General features: G+C 43.7%; 1 protein-coding gene across 1 annotated transcript; it reads left to right on the forward strand.

The window, feature by feature from the left end:
• The first annotated feature begins 4,199 nt into the window (after positions 1 to 4,199).
• On the forward strand, positions 4,200 to 23,756 carry SLC35E3 (solute carrier family 35 member E3). The gene is made up of 5 exons (XM_077338773.1): positions 4,200 to 4,737; positions 15,171 to 15,281; positions 16,593 to 16,751; positions 17,862 to 17,944; positions 20,769 to 23,756. Exons 1-5 carry the CDS (start codon positions 4,348 to 4,350, stop codon positions 20,953 to 20,955), a joined length of 930 nt encoding a protein of 309 aa, XP_077194888.1. The 5' UTR covers positions 4,200 to 4,347; the 3' UTR covers positions 20,956 to 23,756.
• The last annotated feature ends 77 nt before the right edge of the window (positions 23,757 to 23,833 follow it).

The following is a 23,833-nucleotide window of genomic DNA, read 5'->3' on the forward strand; positions in this document are numbered from 1 at the left end:
TACTGATTGGGCCCCTCCGAGTGCCACTCAGGGGCCAAGTGGCCAATTGGGAGGCACGCTATGCGCACCTCCCTATTAGCTACTTGGCCCGTCCCGGACTCAGAGCCCACACTCTGTCCCCAGATGGTTCGCTGATGGTGAACCATCGCCCTTGCCTTCTGACACCCCGGCCGCTCGCCGCACACTGCCCCACGCCGCAAGTCCACTCATGGTGAGCTCCCAGACCCCCAAGCCCCACCACCCTCCGAACACCCCCCCAGACACTACCACACAACTCGACGGCCCGCAGACCCACACTCCGCTCCCCCTGGCTCGACGCTCCCTTGACCGGACGCGCGCTTCCCCATCACTGCTGCCCGCCACAGTCCCAACGCCGGCCCACGCTGCTGCCACTCCCACGGCGCACCAGCCCGCCGCGAGCAGCCACCCCGCCCGCCCCAACGCTGCTAACACCCTACTTACCGTGGCCGTCCGTTACCCCTTCGCCCCCAGCCCTGGAGATGCCCCGCACGACCTAGGCCGCCAACGCCGCGCCTGGCCCGCCGCACACAGGCTTATTGGCCTCCTCCTTGATGGCTGAAGGGTTCCTCTTGAGCTGGTGAGTCTCCTTCCTTGCTAGGCTTAGAATCATAGAATCATAGAGTTGGAAGGGGCCATACAGGCCATCTAGTCCAACCCCCTGCTCAACGCAGGATTAGCCCTAAGCATCCTAAAGCATCCAAGAAAAGTGTGTATCCAACCTTTGCTTGAAAACTTCCAGTGAGGGGGAGCTCACCACCTCCTTAGGCAGCCTATTCCACTGCTGAACTACTCTGACTGTGAAAAACTTTTTCCTGATATCTAGCCTATATCGTTGTACTTGAAGTTTAAACCCATTACTGCGTGTCCTCTCCTCTGCAGCCAGCAGAAACAGCATCCTGCCCTCCTCCAAGTGACAACCTTTCAAATACTTAAAGAGGGCTATCATGTCCCCTCTCAACCTCCTTTTCTCCAGGCTGAACATTCCCAAGTCCCTCAACCTATCTTCATAGGGCTTGGTCCCTTGGCCCCAGATCATCTTCGTCGCTCTCCTCTGTACCCTTTCAATTTTATCGCTCCCTTTAATATCTGCTCCATTATTTTCCCCACAACAGAGGTCAGACTCACTGGTCTGTAGTTTCCCGGGTCATACTTCCTCCCTTTTTTGTAGATCGGAATAACGTTTGCTCTTTTCCAGTCCTCTGGGACATCTCCAGTCCTTAAAGAGGTTCCAAAGATGATGGACAAGGGCTGTGCAAGTTCTCTGGAAAGTTCTTTGAGTACTCTCGGGTGCATTTCATCTGGACCAGGGGATTTGAACTCATCCAGTGCAGCTAAATGCCTCTCGACAACCTCTCTATCCATGTTAACCTGCCACCCAGACACTATCCTTTGGCTACAGCCATCTCTAGATGTGCCTAAACACTTTGACCTGTGGGAAAAAACTGATGTAAAATAGGCACTAAGCCTTTCTGCTTTCTCTGCATCTTTTGTTAGAGTTTGTCCATCTGCACCCAACAATGGGCCTATTGCCTCCTTGACTTTACATTTGCTCCTCACATAACTGAAAAATCTTTTCTTGTTACAATGGGCTTCACTGGCCAATATTAGCTCACTCTCAGCTTTGGCCTTTCTGATGATTGATCTACAGTTCCTAGTAACCTGTAGGTACTCTTCTTTAGAGCTCTGTCCTTCCTTCCATTTCCTGAACATTTTCCTTTTCTTTCTTAGTTCCTCTTGAAGTTCTCTGTTCATCCAAATAGGCTTCTTAGAGCTCCTGCAGTGTTTTCGTCTTTCTGGAATAGTCATTGATTGAGCATGCAATAGCTCTTGTTTGAGTAGCGCCCACCCTTCACATGCTCCCTTCCCTTCCAGCATTCTCGTCCATGGTATGACACTCATCATGTCTCTGAGTTTATTAAAGTTTGCCCTACGAAAATCCAACATCCGCGTCTGGCTACAAGCTTCCTTGGCTCCCCATCTCAAAAGGAATTCTATGAGGACATGGTCACTTCCCCCTAGGGTCCCCACCTCCTTCACCTCATCCACCAACTCTTGCCTGTTGGTCAGTATTAAGTCCAGTATGGCTGAACCTCTTGTGGGTTCATCTACCATTTGATAAATGAAATTGTCAGCCAGGCAGGTCAGAAACTTGCATGACTGAGGACGCTTCGCAGAGTTAGTTTCCCAGCACACATCTGGGAAATTGAAGTCACCCATGATGACAAGGTCCTGCCGTTTGGATATTTTCTCAAGCTGCTCACAAAGTGCAGCATCCACATCCTCTCGTTGGTCAGGCGGTCGGTAGCAGACACCAACCACCACACTGTTTGTTTTCCCCTCGCTTATTTTCACCCAGATGCTTTCCACTGCAGATATGCTCTCCTTCACTAGCATTTCCTGACAGGTAAGCCCTTTCCTCACATACAGTGCCACTCCTCCACCTCTTCGATCTATTCTGTTTTTTCTGAACAGTTCATATCCATCCACCATTACATTCCAGTCATGAGAATCATTCCACCAAGTTTCTGTGATGCCTACTAGATCATACCTTTCCATCAGCATAAGAAGTTCCAGCTCTTCCTTTTTATTGCCCATGCTTCGGGCGTTAGTATAAAGACAACTGAATCCTTTTACTTTTGGTTCCCTATGAGCTGCCTTCTGTGACATCCTAACCTGCTGCCTTTGCTTCAAGACATAATGCCTACAAATGGCACACCTGCTCATCTGAGGAGGATTTGGCTGCTGCCCAGTCAGTCCTGCCATGCACTCAAAGAGCACTCCCTGCAAAGGGCCTGACTTATAGCTTTGTCCCTGCCAGGAGCTTTTATTGCCAGAGTGAAGTAGCCAGGCTTATTTTTCTTCAGATCTCATTGCAATGTGCTTAAAGGATGATTGTAGGCATCCTGATTGCAATTACATTTTAGTGCGTATTTTCAAGCAATGAGTGATTACTTGAAAGATACAGGGGGCTCCGTGTCACGATGGTCAATTCTGGAGGAAATACAACACATGGAAGTCATGATGTAGAAGCATGTCGTCCACAAGTGCTGGAAGGGAGGAGGCTGGGCAGTGTAAGGTTTCACACCACAAGAATAGAATAGCCTCACAAAGTAATCCTACAAACTTGGGACACTAGTATGGAGCTAATATGTTAGTTTTAGCAGCTCTGCAAACTTGGATTTCAAAAATTTAGTTTCAACAAGTAGTCACCGTATTTTGCATCTGTGCCAATGTTGCACAATATTCTTGTACACTGGACATTGAAGAATTTTCATTAATGAGTGCTGCCAATCTATGTACATTTCTCAGAAGATTGTGTTTTGTGTTTAAATTAGGAGTATCATGGCAATTCAGTAGAATGTGCAAACTAATTGCAGAGGGGTTCAGAATCAATGCTGTCTACATCACAGCTTCTGGACTGGGCAGTTCCAGCTGCATGGATTCAATGTAGAGTACCAATGGCTCACTCTAGTGCAGACTGCCTCAACTGCAGGCTTCGAGAAACCAAGTGGTGCAATTGTGCACAATACGGTTAGGAAGCATGGCCCTATACACAGCCACCCAGGGCCTCTCCCCTCTCACCACCTCCAGGCCCATCAATATAGTCATATCACCAGAGAAATGTTTAGTAAATATATATAATTTACCTAACTCCCACCCATTCTGGAAATCCTTCCAGGGTCAAGATGTCCCAGGGTTTCACAAGACCCTATGTATTCCATGCATGAAAGACCCAGAAAACATTAGAAACATTTTGTAGGTGCCGTTTTAAACCGCAGGCCCTGTTGAATATATTACGGGCGAGTACACGGGACGTGTATTTGGAGTTGCCTTTCTCTGGTTGCCGGGATTACAGCCGGCCTCCGGACAACAGCTGCATCGGAGGGAGGACTCTGGCATTATGCCCGGCGGGCTCCCGCCGCCACTGCCCGAAGCTGTAGGCGCTTTCCAACCTGGCGTTAGCGACCCCACGAGGGCTGCTTAGTTGCAGTCAGTGGCCACTGGGCAGGAGCACAAGCTGGGCCACGGAGCGCCCTCGGCACACCCCTCTTGGCCCTGGGGGCGGAGGGCCGGCTGTGCGGTCGCCCGCCAAGAGCGTCCCGGAGCCTCCAGCGCCGCCCTCCCCGGGCGGAGCCGCCCCCTCGTGTCACCGGAAGCTGCTGGGCCGGGAGCCACGTGGCGCGGCCATGGCTGGGCGGGCCAGGAGGCGGTAGTGGCGGCCGGCAGCCAGCGCGGCCGCTGCCGCTGCCGCCGCCGCCTGCCCGCCCGGGAGTGGCTGGCGCCGGCGTTGCGCAGGTCGAGGCGGCCGCCGAGCGGGGCGCGAGCATGGGCTGGGTGCCCGCGCGGGGCCGGCTGGCGGCGGGGCTGCTGGCGAACCTGGCCTCGTCCATCTGCATCGTCTTCTTGAACAAGTGGCTGTACGTGCGGACGGGCTTCCCCAACATGAGCCTGACCCTGGTGCACTTCGCCGTCACCTGGCTGGGGCTGTACGCGTGCCAGGCGCTGGACCTCTTCGCCCCCAAGAGCCTGCGGCCCCGCCAGGTGCTGCCTCTGGCGCTCAGCTTCTGCGGCTTCGTCGTCTTCACCAACCTGTCCCTGCAGAACAACACCATCGGCACCTACCAGCTGGCCAAGGCCATGACCACGCCGCTCATCGTGCTCATCCAGAGCCTGGCCTACGGCAAGACCTTCCCCGCCCGCATCAAGCTGACTCTGGTGAGGAGGAGGAGCCCTTCCCCGGGCAGAGCAGGCCCGTCGTGCCTGCTCCGAAGCCCCCCGTCAGAGTTCCACTTGGAACAGGAGAGGCACAGCTGTCCGGGGGGGGGGGGGGCTTGGCCGCCTCTCTCCCCCCCCCCCCCAACGTGTGCGTAGGAATGCCCTTTTCCCGCGCCTTGGAGGGCAGAGCAGAAATCCACTCGGCGCGCCTGCAGAGGCGCCTTTGGATTCTCTTGAACTACAGGCGACGACTGAAAGCAAGCTTGGGCTGCGTCCCTGCAGGAGACTTGCTGGGAGTAGACTTTACCCACAACCGGTTCAAAGGATGCAGTTTGTGATATCAAACCGGCTTCCTTATAAAATAAGATTTAATACTGAACAGGGTGGGGGGAGGGCGGGCTCTCACTCTTCTTCTGCCACCCCCCTTCAAAACCATAAGCAGGTCCTCAGTGGCTAGTAAGGAATGAGAAGAGCTCGGGTTATGAATCGTGCTAGAAAACAAAGATGAGGAAGTTTTTATTTAAAATATTTGTTAGCCACCTTATAGGAATTCAAGGTGGCTTATGGTATAAATAAAAGTAAAATGTTATTATTATTTATACTGTAAGCCACCTTGAGTTTAATGTGTTTTATTGTAAAGGTATCCCCTGTGCAAGCATGGGGTCATGTCTGACCCTTGGGGTGACGCCCTCTAGCGTTTTCATGGCAGACTCAATACGGGGTGGTTTGCCAGTGCCTTCCCCAGTCATTACCGTTTACCCCCCAGCAAGCTGGGTACTCATTTTACCGTTTACCCCCAGCAAGGATGGAAGGCTGAGTCAGCCTTGAGCCAGCTGCTGGGATCAAACTCCCAGCCTCATGGGCAGAGCTTTCAGACTGCATGTCTGCTGCCTTACCACTCTGCGCCACAATAGGCTCTTTGTTTTATTGTATAACATACAATAAGGACATAACAATAATAACATTCAATAAAATACACTAGTTAAAAATAATAAATCAAAGATTTGGGTTTTATACCCTGCTTTTCATTACCGGATGGAGTCTCAAAGCGGCTTACAACCGCCTTCCCTTTCCTCTGCCCACAACAGGTACCCTGTGAGGTAGTGAGGCTGAGAGCTCTGACAAGGCTGCTCAGATAGAACAGCACTATCAGGGCTGTGATGAGCTCAAGGTCACCCAGCTGGCTGCATGTGGAGAAGGAGTGGAGAATCAAATCCACCTCTCCAGATTAGAAGCTGCTGCCACTTTTAACCACTATACTATGCTGGCTCTGACAACAGGGGGGAGAAATCCCAGTCAAATGTTATAAATTTTAAAACTATCACTGTGGTTGTTTGAATCAAAATGTAATTGGGAAGTCTGGTTATGTTTCCTTGCCCCTGCAACTTTTAAATGACTAGCAAAGCTGGATAATGGATTGCCTCACCAGTTGCTGCTGTTGTGATGGTCAGCCCTGTATATCTTCTTTATATCTACGGACTTTGCATACACATTTCACAGACTATTTCTGTGTCTGTACTTGGGATTGTTTCTATTCTCTGCTATCTGAGTAATCCAGACAGTTTATATCACAATCTATTTGGCAGTTAAAGTACCACAATGTGGCATTCCTAAGCACCCAGACTATCCTTCAGATGGATACCTGAAGGACAGGAAGTGAGGGAGAGCAGCTTGTATCCTCTCACTTCCTGCTGGAGACCCTTCATTCTTCATCTGCCCATTCTTAATCAGGATTGTACAACTACTCTTGTTTTTCACCAGTTCAGTGAAAATTGTTTTTGTTGGGTGCAAAGTCGTGTCCGACCCATCGCGACCCCATGGACAATGATCCTTCAGGCCTTCCTGTCCTCTACCATTCCCTGGAGTCCATTTAAGTTTGCACCTACTGCTTCAGTGACTCCACCCAGCCACCTCATTCTCTGTCGCCCCCTTCTTCTTTTGCCCTCGATCGCTCCCAGCATTAGGCTCTTCTCCAGGGAGTCCTTCCTTCTCATGAGGTGGCCAAAGTATATGAGTTTCATCTTCAGGATCTGGCCTTCTAAGGAGCAGTCCAGGCTGATCTCCTCTAGGACTGACAGGTTTGTTCACCTTGCAGTCCAAGGGACTCGCAAGAGTCTTCTCTAGCACCAGAGTTCAAAAGCCTCAATTCTTTGACGCTCGGCCTTCCTTATGGTCCAACTTTTGCAGCCATACATTGCAACTGGGAAGACCATAGCCTTGACTAAACGCACTTTTGTTGGCAGGGTGATGTCTCTGCTTTTTAGGATGCTGTCTAGATTTGCCATAGCTTTCCTCCCCAGGAGCAAGAGTCTTTTGATTTCTTTGCTGCAGACCCCATCTGCAGTGATCTTGGAGCCCAGGAAAATAAAATCTGTCACTATCTCCATTTCTTCCCCATCTATTTGCCAGGAATTGAGAGGCCCGGATGCCATGATCTTTGTTTTCTTGATGTTTAGTTTCAAGCCAACTTTTGCACTCTCCTCCTTCACCCGCATCGACAGGCTCTTTAGTTCCTCTTCACTTTCTGCCATTAGAGTGGTATCATCTGCATATCTGAGGTTGTTGATATTTCTCCCTGCAATCTTGATCCCAATTTGTGACTCCTCTAATCCCGTCTTTCTCATGATGTGCTCCGCATACAAGTTAAATAGGCAAGGCAACAGTATACAGCCTTGCCGAAACCCTTTCTCAATTTTGAACCAATCAGTGATTCCATGTTCAGTTCTCACTGTTGCTTCTTGACCTGCATATAGGTTTCTCAAGAGACAAATAAGATGCTCTGGTATTCCCATCTCTTTAAGAACTTGCCACAATTTGTTGTGTTCCACACAATCAAAGGCTTTAGCATAGTCAATGAAGCAAAAGTAGATGTTCTTCTGGAACTCCCTAGCTTTCTCCATGATCCAGCGTATGTTGGCAATTTGATCTCCGGTTCCTCTGCCTCTTCGAAATCCTGCCTATACTTCTGGAAGTTCTCAGTCCACATATTGCTGGAGCCTAGCTTGTAGGATTTTGAGCATAACTTTGCTAGCATGAGAAATGAGTGCAATGGTGCGGTAGTTTGAACATTCTTTGGCGTTGCTCTTCTTTGGGATTGTAATGTAAACTGACCTTTTCCAATCCTGTGGCCATTGTTGAGTTTTCCAAATTTGTTGGCATATTGAGTGTAGCACTTTTACTGCATCATCTTTAAGATTTTGAATAGTTCAACTGGAATGCTGTCACCACCACTAGCTTTATTGTTGCTCAGACTTCCTAAGGCCCATTTGGTCAACTTCAGAACTGGTCAACTTCATCCTCTTCAGCAGCAGTGGTTGGGACATAGACCTGGATTACTGTGATATTGAATGGTTTGCCTTGGATTCGAACTGAGATCATTCTGTCATTTTGGGAATTGTATCCCAAGACTGCTTTTCCTACTCTCTTATTGATTATAAAGGCTACTCCATTTCTTCTGTGAGATTCTTGTCCACAGTAGTATACCTGATGGTCATCTGAATTAAATTCACCCATTCCTGACCATTTTAGTTCACTGATTCCTAAAATGTCGATGTTCAGTCCTGTCATTTTTTGTTTAACCACATCCAGCTTGCCTTGATTCATGGATCTGACGTTCCAGATTTCTATGGAATAAAAATCTTTACAGCATTGGACTGTCTTTTCGCCACCAGTTACTTCCACAACTGAGCGTCTTTTTGGCTTTGGCCCAGTCGCTTCATTCATTCTGGCGCTACTCGTACTAGCCGTCTGCTCATCCCCAGTAGCATATTGGACACCTTCCGACCTGAGGGGCTCATCTTCCGGTGTCATATCGTTTTGCCTTTTGAACATGTCCATTGGGTTTTCATGGCAAAGATACTGGAGTGGTTTGCCATTTCCTTCTCCAGTGGATCACCTTTTGTCAGAGCTCTCAGCTATGACCTGTCTGTCTTGGGTAGCCCTACACGGCATAGCTCATAGCTTCACTGTGTTACGCAAGCCCCCTTGCCACGGCAAGGCAGCGATCCTTGAAGGGGGTCAGTGAAAATAGACTATGACTTATTTTAGCAAAGCTTGTCATATGGTTGGGAGAAACATGCATGTCCTGCATGGGTTTCCCACAACCCAAACCCCCCAACATTGCTGGGTCTGGTCATCCTATGCTGGAACAGTTCCCAGACCCACTTCTACTTTGGCCCAGCATTGCTGATGTGGCCTCTCCTGACATCATCCATCTTAGAATGGAACCTTTTGTGACATTTACCCTTTCTTCAAATTCTCAGTTTTCCCTAAAACCATCCCTTCAGGTGTTTCAAGTTACTGACAACAATTAATAGAATAGTGTATACATGGCACAGGTGTGTACTGATGCATAGCATTAATTTGTGTGGCATAGGATAACTTTGTTCTTACATAACAAATGTAGAGTCCAGTGGCACCTTTAAGACCAACAGAGTTTTATTCAAGGTGTGAGCTTTCGCGTGCACACACACTTCCTCAGAATCATACCTTGAATAAAACTTAGTTGGTCTTAAATGTGCCACTGGACTCTAAATTTATTCTGCTGCTTCAGACCAACATGGCTACCGTCTTTAACCTGTCTTCATGCTTACATATAAGCTTAGCATTAAAATGTACTAAACTAAGGAAGATTTCAATCAAACGGGAAAGGAGGAGGTTTGTGTGTATTTGTTCATGCTGTGGCCAGGGGTAGTCAAACTGCGGCCCTCCAGATGTCCATGGACTACAATTTCCATGAATTGGAAATTGTAGTCCATGGACATCTGGAGGGTTGCAGTTTGACTACCCCCGCAACTTGCTTTAGTCAGTGTTCAGATCCGCCCCAGTCTCTTTGACTCCCAAGCAAGCCTGATCTCATCAGATCTTGGAAGCTAAGCAGAGTCACTTCAGGCTAGCACTTGGAAGAATCTCCAAAGAATAGGATAAAATCTCTCCTTCTGTTCAAACTTCAACGTCAACAGTGTGGCTGTGAAGGCTTTCCACCTATGCCAGGCATGGCAGCTTGCAGCCTACCTCTCAGCAACAGACCTAACCAGGGCAATCCATGCAACAGTCACCTCTAGACTAAACCTCTACAACTCATACTTCACAGGGCTTCCGTTGAGACTGCCCCAGAAACACCATTTGGTCCAAAATGCAGCAGTGCAAGTCCTTAGAGGCATGCATGGCACCAGTGCTCTTCCAGCTGCATTGGCTCCAGATTGGACACTGGATCAGATTCAAGGTTCTTGTACTAACCTTCAAAGAGCATTAAGATAATCAGATCAATATCTGCACAGGATCCCCAACCCAAAGCCTTGACCCAGCCTGTAGGAACACTCTGCCCAAAGAGATCCCACCAGGCCTATGGTCAAGGCCCGGAAAGACCAACAGGAAATGCTGGCCCCCCTGCTGGAAATTGAAGGAAGGTCTGCTCTGTAAACTCTGACCCCCCCCCCTTGTCTGTTTGGTTAATTAATCAGGGGTAAATCAGAGGAGAATTTTATGGTTTTAATTGATGATTGTTTTAAGGATGTTGTCCCCTGCCCTGAACTGTATTGGAAAGGCGGGATATAAAAATAAAATTTTATAAGCATGAATGGGAATCTTTCCTTTTCATGAAGGAGATGTTTATCCTATGATTTCTATTTTTAACAAAACAGTTGTTTTTTTCTATGGAACTTTCAGCTGAATTAAAACCCACCTAAGCTGGTAGGAGTTCCTTGCTTGGCAGAATTCCCCCCCAGCGTTGACAAGCCAATCATTAACCAGCTTTTACTTTCTCAAAAATCTATCTTACTAGATCAGGAAAAAACCCTAAGTAATGAAGCTATTATGATGGCTGGCATGACATTCTTTTTCCCTTTGTCCTATCCATCTGCTCAGGGTGCTTATTGAAATCTTAAAGTATATTAGAAACATGTAAACAAAGCATAGATTCTCATCCTCTCCATTTCACCCACTCCCCACTGCTTGGCTCAGACAGGAGTTCCATCTTTCTCTGTTTGCTGTAGCTTAGTAGTTCATTTACAAAAGCCTTGGACTCTGTTAGTCAGGAGTCTGTATGCCCTACACGGCCTTTGCCAGTGTCTGCAGAATCCCTGCCAATGTGTTTTCATCGTAAAGTGGGTACATTTCTCATGTCTTTTCAGGCCTGTTTCTGATCTGGTTTTGATCAGGGCTATTTCTGGGGAAACGGTTTCTCTTTGGTTCAAGCCTCCCCTCTAACTACTCTTTCTCTAATTGTAGAAAAGAGCATTTTAAGAAGTACTTCTTAGTCATATGCTGTCACAACAGGAGTGATTCTCTAATTCTTTTGTCATTTTCACACAGTAATTTTTCAGAATTAAATGACTGTTGTCATCCTGAATGAGCAGAAAGTCATTTTGCTCACACCAGGTTCACTGATGGAGCTGCAGGAATCTACTGTACTTAGAGTATGGGGGCCACCATGGTAGTGCCCTTGGATGCAATGGCCCCCACCAACATCTTTTTTGGCCCCCACCAAAACCTTTTTGGCCCCCACCAAGTTTTTTTAGGAAGTGGATAGGAACAGAAAGCTTTTGCCCAGTAGGGCTTCTGACTAAGTATTGGAGATTTGATTTTAAAATGTTTCCTTGGCTGCAGCTACCATAACACAAGGATCTAGACCACATTCCTGAAATTAAGCTGTGGCAATCACTTTGTGGCTGGCTGTGCCTCGTGCCACAGTCGTTTATTGCTAAACCTACCATGCTTTGTCAAGATTCCAAATATGCCCATGGGCTCAAAAAGGTTGCGGGGCCCTGTTGTAATTGGGAGCTCAGCATCTGTCTGTGAACTGAGACAGCCTTTGTTTTGGAGATTGCTGCTTGAAACAATCTCATCTGCTTACTTCTGCGTAAGAAATAGTTGTTATGGATGTGGATAATTTTTTGATAACATCTTTTGGTCAGCTTAACATGCAGAAGTGTCTGTTAGTGGCATACAAACTAAAATATTAACATGGATGCAAAAGCTACAATGGAAGTCCATGGGAAGAATAAAATTACTAATCAGCCACTAGCATATAAGACGTTTAATGTGCATTAGCTGATTTTGAGAAGCTATTATATCCTGAATCATGGAAGAAGAAGAATAGTGACCTTGAAGCTTCTGCTGTTGCTTCTTCACTCTTAACACTCTATTTCAAATTGAGGTTGATGGGAGTGAATGACTCCCTCCAGGAGGCAGGTGATGCTTTCCACTTTTTCAGTTGTTGTACATTCACTGTGACATAAGTCAGCATCAGTACTGTCACTGTGATCCTTGTCTTGGTCATTCTGTGTTGGTGGTGCTATTGGTTCTGTCTTACTGTCAGAAGGCCCTAGTGAATGCTTAGAAACCAGATTACAGGCTCATGTGGTGCTTGCCAAGAAATGGTGTGACTTCTAAAACTCTATGGGTAGACCTTGCTGCGTGTTCTAATATTAAAATTCTCCATTTTAATCATCTTCACCCAGGAATGAGTGCCCAGGGTCTTGACAGGAGAATATTAATAAGCATGGACAGTCCCCTAAATAAGCATGTCTCCTATCAGTCGGATTTTCAAACTTGGCATTTGAAAGCGCAAACAGCTTGCAGTTGGAATGGGCAGGAACTGGAAAGCAAAGAGAGGCCTGGCTGAAAGTGAGACCTAGTCCAGTCATGCAGTAGAATGGGTTGCACCACTCCAGGGTGTAGGTATTTATTTATCGTATGGCATGTGGCAAGTAGCCAGGAGATCCGAGGATTGTCTGGTAGCCAGACAAGTGACATTTGGAGGTGGTTTGCCATTTCTGGCCTCTGCGTTATGACCTCTAGTGTTCGTGGAGAAACTCCATGCAAATCCTTGGAGGTCTCCCATTGAAATAGTAGCCAGGATTGCCCCTGCTTAGCTTTTGAGATCTGACAGGATTGGACTTGCGTAAGCTATCAAGGTCAGGGCTAGGTTGTAGGTAAGGAAGAGTCACATTTTGAATGTTCCTCCCACTACATTCACATTCCATGTAGAAACCAGAATTCAGGTGCTAGAGCGACTTTTCACCTACTGTGTATTTTTGTACTTTCTAGAAATCATTAAAGTAAGGACACTGAAAAATGTAACCTATCGCCTTCATTCTGAAGTAGTACAGTCCATTGTACCTCCTCAGCACTCTGCTGCCTCTTCCCTCTGCTGCATGCTGACAGCATCATCTTGGCGGAGTTGTGCAAGTTGTGTTCTGTGGATCTGTAGTCTGCCAAAGGAGCACCTGCCTGTTTTCACTGAGGTGTACATGTATCTTTATAACAAAAGCAAGATACTGTCTAGCTGTTCCACCCACAGGTAAACTAAGAACGCAATCCAGGCTGATCTACTCAGAATCCTACTCATGTCTTTTTGATGGCTTTCCTCCCCACAAAAAAAGGTATTCTTAGGATTCTGTAATCTGTAGTATTGCCCTTGAGATTTTTCATCACTTGAAGAAGTAGAGCGCATGCAACTCTGGTCCCAGAAGTTGAATAGCATTAACTTGGCATGAAACTGTGAAGTGATGTGATTGTTTCAGAATGCAGCCATAGCAGCAGTCCTGGAAGAAGCATTCCCACGAACAGTGGTGGAATCACAGCAGCAGTGAGGCAAGCCACATTCGAAGTCTGCGAAAGGGTGATTCTGGAGCAGAGGGCAATTGTGTTTCAGCAGCAGCCACAAGGGGGCAAAGCTGACTCAAAAGCAAAGCTGAGTAGAGCATCTAGCTGGCAGCGGCTGAGATGTGTGAAATGGAAGAGCAGTAGATGGGCTTAGACTGTAGAATTTCTAAGTCGCTGATTGAGAATCAAGAGGCTTTGTCTAATCAGGAACCTGCCACAAGTGAAGGGGCTTCCTGAAAAGCCAGAGGGTGTGATCCAGGAACAAGGGGGGAAATTGCAGGAGTCACTGCAGGCAATAGCCTGCCCTGTGATGATGAGGCTTGGCAAAGAAAACAAGCTGTTCCTTAAAATATGTTTGAAGAGATTAATAGGACAACTTTTTACTTTGCAAAGCAGGAGACTCTAGCAAAGGACTGTTTTCTTGAGATATAATTTGTCTGGGATGTTCACATGATCACATAAAAGGTTCCTAAAATCTTTTTTCCACAGCCTAAGTCTCCATTTGTGCTCTGATCCAAAGGAAAATAAACCCCTGGAACTTCTCATGGAGTCAGGCCTTGAAAGGTGCACATGCCACCCTAGTGGTTCATTACATTTAGTTCCTGGTTTACTTGAAAGGAGAACCAGAGGGTCCCCCCCCATTGCCCTGTGAAGAACCAGAGGGGGCTCCTCTTCAATTTGCGTACATGTTACGTACAACAACAGCTCATTGGTTACCAATCATCTTATTTCTTTGTTTGAAATGGTTGTGAATGTTCAATGTATTTTCTTGTTCCTGTTTTGTGTATACTGCTCCAAGACTTCACAGTTTGGGGTGATATATAAGCCAAATGAATAAATAAAATATATAAATATATAATAAAATAAATAAATACAGTTGGAAATTTGTCTAGCACTGTGGTCAGATGCTTTAGAACAAACTAGTCAAACTGCGGCCCTCCAGATGCCCATGGACTACAATTCCATGGGAATTATAGTCCATGGACATCTGGAGGGTCACAGTTTGACTACCCCTGCTTTAGAAGCAGATTATAAGCACCGGTTACATTTATGAGATACTTCATTAGATACACTGTGTTTCACTCTTTATTGATCCTCATAGTAACATTGTGAGATAGATTGTGTGTGAAGTAATCCCATAACAAAGGCTACCTGATGAACATCATAATTGACTGAAATTTTGTACCTGGATTTTCCACATACACTTGAATAGGCTTCACTGCAGGCAGAAAACCTACACTTTTCTTCATGTAGTGACACTACCTATTTGGAGTACCTGTCAAGAAGCCAGTGGCATCCATCACTCATCTCATAGCAAATCTCAGAGGGGTACAGTGCAGATGGATATGAGTGAGAGCACTCTGGCACACCCCCAGAACTTGAAAAGTGAAGCAGCATGGAACTCACTGATCATGGTGTACATTTAGAGGAAGTGTCTAATGGCACAGGGTTGGTTGTGCAACCTACTACAGGAACTTGGGCAAGAAATGTGATGCTTCCCCTTCCCCTCTGGGAACAGCTGCTGTTTGCCTCTGCTGAAAACCACTGCTGAGTGTTGATGAACACAAGATTTTGCAGCTCGTTAAAGAGATACAAAACTGGAGGCTGTTTGGGCCCAACTGGTGGTTGCTACTTTTATGACAACAACAGCAGTGACTTTAGCGTGGATTGTAAGGGACAAGTTTAGTGCTCGGTCAGATTATAATTGAATACAGTGTTGGGGCTTCTCTTAACTTCATAGTTATAGTTGCGGTTTTTAAAAGTTTTTTAAGGGTGTAGATAACATAAAATGTTAAAGATAATGTTTTTTTTCTTCTCCCTTGCAGATTCCCATAACCTTAGGTGTTTTTCTAAATTCCTATTACGATGTGAAATTTAACTTTCTTGGAATCGTATTTGCTACACTTGGAGTTCTAGTTACTGCCCTTTATCAAGTGGTGAGTAAAACCATATTAGGTTAAGTTTTGTTTTTGTTCTTTTTAAATAGCTATTTTGAGGTACTTCAAGTTTTATCCATTCCCTCCCCCCTTCCTTTGCCCCATGCATCTCTGGTGGAGAAGCATCAGGTCAGGAACTGTGATGCAATTTTATTTTGACCCAAAAAAACTTCTTAGTTGCTTCTTTGCAAGAAAAGGGCAATCAATTCTGTGGCTTGAATCTAACCCTGTGTGTATTTTAGGCATCACTTTTGGATTTATATGCACCTTTGCCTTTTTTGGAAGTACTATAGTAATTGCAGTAGACTACAAAGATGCACAGTTGCTGGTCAGAAAATGCAGTTGTAGTTCCTTTCTTTTGTATTTCATGCCAGAGGCCTGGGTTTCATGAAACATTTCCACTGACATAAGAATTTCCATAATAGAGCTAATCTCTCAGTGCAGCCCTTAATGTCCCCCATGCTGTTCCTGAGACAGGAGACCTCCAAAAACAGCACAAGTTTGCAACTCAAGAGGGGAGTTGGTAAAAATTGCCCCACTCCCTCTGTCAATAGAAATCTCCCAAGATTGCCCAATAAGCTTTCAAAGCAGAGTTAGGATTTGAACTTGGGCTCCCTGAATGTATTCTGACACTAATCACCACATTGGCTCTTATTTTCCTTCTTGAGAAACCCTATTTTGTCAGCTAACTTACACAGCATCCCATGCATCTAGAAATTTCTGATGTTTACAGCTTGATTGCACGTTTATAAGGATGTATGTCCCAGTGTCCCAAATAAGGACAGCTGCCCTAATCTCCAAACAAAAATATCTGTCTCTTAGCAGGCATAATTTTGCAGTGCATATATGCTGCATAAAAAGCTGAATTGAGTTACAAACCAACATATATTTTGAATATTATAGCAACCTGCTAGGAACATGTTCAAAATAATGCATGTGTTTTACAATAGGCAATGGATTTAATTGCATGGTTGACATTTTTTTATTGCAGTGATTTAAATTACACTGATTTAAATAAATCTACTCTGGGGATTTTGGACCTAGAGCTAATCCTTTCCATGTTTAATCACAATGGATGTCAGCATAGGCCAGTGTAAAAAGAAAATGCATTTACCCAGGCAGCCAAACTTTCAAATGCTTTAAATATCCTCTCAGGTAATTTAGACAAATTAAGCTGTTATTGCCCAGATAAAAAAAAAAAGTTTGTTAAAATAGGTAGCAACATAGTCATTTAGGAGAAGCTTGTAACTGCCCTTTCATAGTAAAGGTGGATGTTTCACAATATAATCTATAAATATTGTTTTGTTTTAGTGGGTAGGAGCAAAGCAACGTGAGCTTCAAGTAAACTCGATGCAGTTGCTCTATTATCAAGCCCCGATGTCCTGCGCCATGTTGTTATGTGTTGTACCTTTCTTTGAGCCAATGTTTGGAGAAGGTGGATTTTTTGGACCGTGGACACTTTCTGCTGTGGTAAGGTTTTGAGAAAGGGTGTCATAAAAGCACAAGTCATTTGTGCTGTGGCATATGTGAAGCATAGTAGCCAATGGAATGTTGAAAATCCTTTCAAATCAAGCATAATTTTTTGGAAGAGCAGCCTCAAATGTAGCTCATTTGGAAGCTTTGGTTGTAATGGTCTAATCTAAGATGATGGATTCAAACATCTGCTACCCAAGATGACGTTTAGGTTTTACAGATGCCCGTTATTAAGAATCATAGAGAATAATCTGCAGAATCAGAACAAGTTATGGACTCCACGCTGGCTAGACTATTTGATTAATTACATCACTGGCTTGTGGTTGAGGGGCATATAGTTGAGGACACCCATCAGATAATTCCAACCATTCCATCTTCTGTTTTATCTTGGGGTTCTTGCCATAGTTCTGAGTGGGAGTGAACAGGGAAGTGAAAATGACTCAAAAGGAAGCCCAGTTGAGATCCACCATCCCCTTGACACGTCCCAATCTCAACATCACGCGAAAACAAATTATTGCTTGCTGAGCTCCATGGGTCCCCAGGATGACATGGGCCCTTAGAATGTCTCTTCCCCCCCCCCCCAGCATCCCTACTTATTTGGGAGTAAATTCCTGATATGTTTCAATATAGCTTCCTTCTGAATAATAAATATACATATGAGATACGTATACAGCATGCCATTTTCTAGTGTAAGGATTATAAGTAGTGCTTCCAGTCATTTGGTCAGTCTCTCACATCATAGAAGTAGGCTGTGAGACTGATCAAAATCACATAGAAAAATAGAAAATGAGGAAGGCCCCACAAATAATTACAAGCAATGTGTACCAAGTAGTGACCTATTACATTCATCTGGGGTGAAGGTAGGATTGATGTTGGGCTATCTCATAAAGTCAGGAACAAAAACCAGGATTGGAAGATATTAGAAATATCCCTACCTCCATGAGGAGTTCTTCGTGCTATTTGTTTGAGATTTATTTATATCCTATGTTTATTTGATTCTCACCTTGCTGTATTCTATTTTACAGTGTCATACCTGTTCTTTTTTTTTAGGCACTTATTGAAATGCATTGACTTGCTCTATTTTGTGTGTGTTTTACTTGTCCCCAGTTTATGGTGCTGCTGTCTGGAATAATAGCCTTTATGGTGAATTTGTCTATTTACTGGATCATTGGAAATACTTCACCAGTCACGTATCCTTTTCCATATTTATCAGCTGAGAAATGCTTGTGTATTATTCAGAAATATTTAAAACATCTCATCTCCATGGACTCAAGGGAGCTAAATAATAATTATTTAAAAAATATCAGCATACATACAGCTTATGTAATGTGTTGGACTGAATATATTTGAAAAACACAGTGGCTTGGATCTAGAGATCCACTTGGGAGAACAGAAAACACTTCTGCTCATGAGACATTTTTCTTCCCTGCCTAACCTTCTGATTAGAAGCTTTCAACTGTGGCTGGGTGACATAGCAGCGCCCAATGCATAAATGAATATGCTATTCATTCATTCTTTATGGCCTTTGGAACCATGCTATTGTATTCTTTCATCTTTTTGATGTGGAACACATACTGGCATTTCGTATGTCTCATGGTTTTATTACACAATAATTCCCATTCCTCTAATGGAACAGTGCAGTTCAAGTCCAACATAAATTGGATATTTGTCCCAATGTGCATAACTTTAGACTTACCAACACTGAACTTTATTTGCTACATTGTCGCCCACTCACCCATTTTGTGGAGGTCCTCTTGGAGCTCTTCACAGTCAGCTTTGTCTTTCAGCATCTTGAATAATTTGGTGTCATCTGCAAGCTTAGGTCACTGCATTCCTACTCTGAACTTCCTGTCATTTAACCAGTTTTTAATCCATGAAAGGACCATCCTCATTTCCTATCGGGAGTCTTTGATGAGGAGCCTTGTCAAAAGCCTTTTTAAAGTCCAGTTATAGAAGGTTTACTGGGTTACTGTTGTCTTCATGTATGTGCACTTTCTCAAAGAACTCCAAAAGGTTAGTGAGGCAGGATTACCCTTTGCAGAATCCATGCTGATTTTACCTCAACAGGCTTTGACCGTTTACGCACTGGGAACTTCACTGCCCCAGCTCCCATGCAGGAGCACAAATCAGGGGCAGATGAAGTGCACTGGGCCAAATGCTCCCCCATGTGGGTGCAGGAAGAGGTGGGGCAACCTGCCATGACTAAAACTCCAACCTGCAGTCCAGTATGAAACCTCCAGTGCATAAATGGTCTATATCCCACTACATGCTTAACAATTCCCATTCCTCTCTCTGTCTCATCTATCAAAATAATACCCAGGAACAACAGTAGCTCATAGATTACCCCCTTTTCACCATGTTTGTTTATTTGTTTCTTAGATAAGGAATAATCTGAGATACCTTCTATATCTAAATTGTCATTGAATATCAAGTACTCCACCTCCCTCAGGTTGGCTCAAAGACTAATAGCACCTATAATGTGTTTCCAGTAACCTTTGCCTTCCTTGGCCCCTTAGTCATCACACATGGCCCTCAGTCCCAAGTTCTGTTACACATATCAATATCATCCTGAGTTTTTCCTTTTGGACTGACTTATCCTGCCAGGCTCCTGCCAGCTTTTCCCTTGGAATTAGTTTTAAAGCTGCTCTGACATCTTTTTTTTTTATTAGTCACCAGTTCCAACTTGGCTCAAGTGGAGCCTGTCTCTTTTGTACAGGTTCAGTTTGCTCCAGAAAGTTCCACATTACCTGATTATTCTAAAGTAAACACTTTCTCCCAGCACAACTTTCTTATCCACACATTGAGACCCCTGATCTGTGCCTATCTAGTTAGCCCTGCACATGGAACCAGCAGCACTTCTGAGACTACTACCTTTGAGGTCCTGGCCTTTAACCCTCTGCCTAGTAACTTAATTTTTTCCTCCAGGACTACATTGACTACTTTTCCCAGTGTCATGGGTGCCAGCATGACTGCTGACCCTTACCCAGCACTATATATCAGCCTATCTGGACAACATGTGATATATGCAACCTTTATGTCAGTCAAATCACCATGTGGTCAAAATGCCTGTCACAGACCCCACACTCTATATTTCTAATGATTAAATCAATCACTACCAGAAGCCCACCTCCTCCCAGCCCCACAGAGGTCTCTTTGGTATGAGAAGATATTGGTCCATTGCCCTTTTAAAGGATCACATTCTTCTTCCTCAGACTGATGCCCTCCAACCTTAAGACTATCATTCTCCACAATAGCAGAAGTGAAGAGGTTTTTGTATCCTGCTTTTTACTATTCAAAGGAGTCTCAAAGCTGCTTACAATTTCCTGCTCTTCCTCTCCCTGCAACAGATGCCCTGTGAAATAGATGAAGCTTACAGTACTCTGAGAACCAAGGTCACTAAGTAAGCTGCATGTGGAGACCTAGGGAATCAAACCGGGGACTTCAGATTAGAGGCCACTGCTCTTAACCACCACACTAAACTGGCTGACTGAGAGCTGTGGGCACAGGAGTGGGATTGTTCTAGTAAGTCCCCAAGGGTCTCTTCTCCAAATCTCTCTCTACCTGCTCCCCTGCTGGCTTTCTTCATAACTGGTTAGTGGAATACAAATGGAGTATCCACATTTATGAATGTTCCCTATGTAAACAATTATCTGTGAATAAAGTATTGACACAGTAGGAGCAGCCTGGTTTGCTTTAGGATTGTACTCCCTCACTTTGCTACATATATAGTCCAAGTCAAAGACAACACAAAATGAATGAGCAAGAATTTTTTAATCACTTTAGGAACTAGAAACTGCAGACAGGTATCTTACAAAGGCAAAAATGTGCTGGTGAATACCTTTAAAAAAGAAAGGAAATGTAGAGATGGATTCTGGATTTAGATGACATGTTTAGGATGCTGCAAATAGGAAATTAATGGCTTGGATTAATTAAAATGATGGTGCTGTGCGTTGGGACACTGTTACCCATTTGCGCATTGTTTTGATTGAGATGCTCCTTAACAGAAATGTAAAGATACAATATGTTTGGACACTTCAAATTCTGCATTACTCTCCTGGGAGGGTACCTCCTATTCAAGGACCCATTGTCCATCAATCAAGGCCTTGGAATTGCGTGCACATTATTTGGAATTTTAGCTTATACCCATTTCAAACTCAGTGAGCAAGATGGGAGTAAGAGCAACTTGGTTCAACGTCCCTAGATCAAGGAAGGAAGTGGAAGCAGTTGTTGGAAATACGCACTGATTTTAGAACAAGCAAAATAGCTGGATTAGACAATAGCTGCCTACTATTATTAATGAGGGTATTGTAGCTATGTTCTTTGAAAAAATCAGATATTACATAAAACAGCTTTTATAATCATGATGAATTTTTTATCAACACACAGTTTATTTATGTAACAGGCTGTTGTTTGCATTAAATTACATTGGCAGTTCTAAGAAAACACTCTTGTTTATACCAAATGAACTCACTAGAACAGATGGGTGATTAAATGCCAAAGGAATTCATGTTTTCCTTCTGATCATGTCAGTGTTTGAAGGTTTGAAGAAGCATTTATATGTTGATGTTGTAAAGTCGAATGAACATTATTTCTTTTTGACAGTGAAATTAACCTTTGTGGCTCTTTTTTAAAGAACTGTTGAATGTAATTTTGTTTCCAATATGCATGGATACTTTTTGACTTTTCCACAATGAAGATCCAGTAGAAGCAATAATTCTGGATATTTGGAGTCTGTTGATTAAACCAAATTCCAGTATTCCATTGTTAAGGTATTGAAGGTTACAAACATTTTGAAGCACAGAACTTTAAAAAGGGCTGGGCAAACTCATGTGAACTGAAATATATTTAAACTCTATTGGCCTGCCTAAGGTGGCAAAATCCACCATCTTGGCCCAATGCAGATGTTGTACTCCTTGGTCCTCAAAGATTTTAGTTCTATCATCTTGTTTGAAACTTCCATTTGGCCTTAAATATGTTTAAGTGTTGGATTTGCAATGATTAATACTAAGTAGAGTTTGCTTTTAAATAGGATTTTTAATGGGACTTTCAGTCCCTTGTTCCAGATCCTGGTTAAATGTGAACATTACTTTATATTAATGTTGGTGTTAACATAACTCAACTATGACTAAGACGGCTGGCAGGCATATCTTTGTGTGAGTGGACCGTAGCAGGGGAAGGGATGGAAGCACAGCCTGCCTTTAACTTTAGTAAGGCATCAGAACTGTTGCATGTGCACCAATGCCTTGTAAATGAAATACAGAAGCTTGAACTAGAAGATGGAATGTTGTAAGATGAAATAGTATGCCTTAAATTGACACAGAAAGAAATGTCAAATATCTGTAAAATATGGAATCAAGGAGACGTTTAGAAAGAACTTAAATATAGTAATTACTTTTTTCCCTAAACTAAATGTGCTTATTTAAAAGATATGTCTCATACCCATGTAGTACTATCATACTTTAAAAATCCAACACACTTTACAGGAATTGGCCAGTTTATAGTATGTCAGGGTGGATGAATAAAAACCTAAAATAAATTGTGCAGATTGGTTCAGCCACTAGATCGAAGAGGATAGCTGACTTACATGATAGCATTTATATCTTACACAGGGTCCAGACTCTTAACTTGAAAAAGTAATCATGTTAAGCAGCATTATGTATATGTAAACAGTTAACTTATGTTCTTGGAAATGCTCACAGAGTTCCTTTTATTTAGACCACTGTTTTATCTGAGATAAAATAGGATGGTTTTTTATCTATCCTGGCAACTTGCTCTAAGAGAGTACAAGCCCTGAGGTTGCTGAGGAACTGTGTGCCTTATTTCCACAATTACCAACAGATTCCCATTGTGACCGAAGACTGTGGCCACATGTTCAAAATGTGGCCTTTTATATTATGATAGCTCTAGAGAGTACATAGCTTTTTCCTGAGAAGTATCAAAGTTCACTTGACATTCAAACCATAAGAACAATTATATTAAAATGTCATTTGAAGGATTTAAAAATCTCATGGTGGACTGCCTGCATGGCACTTTATCTCCATTCCTGTAATTTTAAAAGGAATTGGAATTATCAGCTGGAGCAAATGACTGGATTCTGCAGCACTCTTTTATAAGTGACTGGATGCTTATAAGTTGTCCTTTTCTGCAAAAAAAACACCCAAGGATCATGTCCCAAATGACAAGATGTTTCAGTGATGATTGTACAGTACTGAACAAGCAACTTTGCAAAAGAGCAGCATGGCCTGCTTTCAGGTTGGTTATTTAATTGTCAAGTGGGTTTTCTGTGTGTTTGTGTGCTTTCAAATAATAATTTCTTTTGGATGGACCTTTCCAGTATTGTAATAGCCAAAACATTTCATCTCATGAAAAACTGAAGGATTTTAAAAATTATATTCTTAGGTACCTGTAATTAGCATTACATATAAATAGGCTGCAAAATATTATCTTGAAGTGCATTGTCTTTTAATGTATGCACTGATACAGTAATTTGCACTTGTTTGTGCTGTGCACAAGCTTTTCATAATTGTAAATACGCTGTAAGGATCTGTTTAGTCAAAAGCAGTGCCTACATAAGGACACAAAATAGCCTCTAGCCACAGTGTGGTTTAAAGAACTATAATATTCTTGCAAGTCAATCCTGTGTCTGCTGTGATAATAAAAAGCCCAATAATACCAGGTCTTTTCTCCAGTCTGCTCTCCCCATAAAACGATTTCAGACAGAAGAGACTTGTGGTTCTTCATCCCATTGTGCTGTATAATGGTTTACAATTATAAGTTGACATACAGTGAACATTAAAAATGTACAGGGTACAAGATGACTGGACTGGAGTAGGTACTTGGGGACAAAAATGTAAATGAGACATACAAGCTATTTAATAGTGTACTAAAATATATGCATCCTATAGTAGATAGAATGAAGACACGTTTTGTTTTTCCCATATGGGAAGCTTTCTTGTGTGTTTGCTAACAGTAAATAAAGTGGTTCTGATGCCTTTTGTATGACTTTTGTCTCTGAGGCAGCACCATTACTTGTATCCCTGGCAAGTCGGAAAATATTTCAATTTGAAAAGGATGCTGTT

This window comes from Paroedura picta, chromosome 5, assembly GCF_049243985.1.
Source record: "Paroedura picta isolate Pp20150507F chromosome 5, Ppicta_v3.0, whole genome shotgun sequence".
In the NCBI taxonomy this organism is placed as follows: domain Eukaryota; kingdom Metazoa; phylum Chordata; class Lepidosauria; order Squamata; family Gekkonidae; genus Paroedura; species Paroedura picta.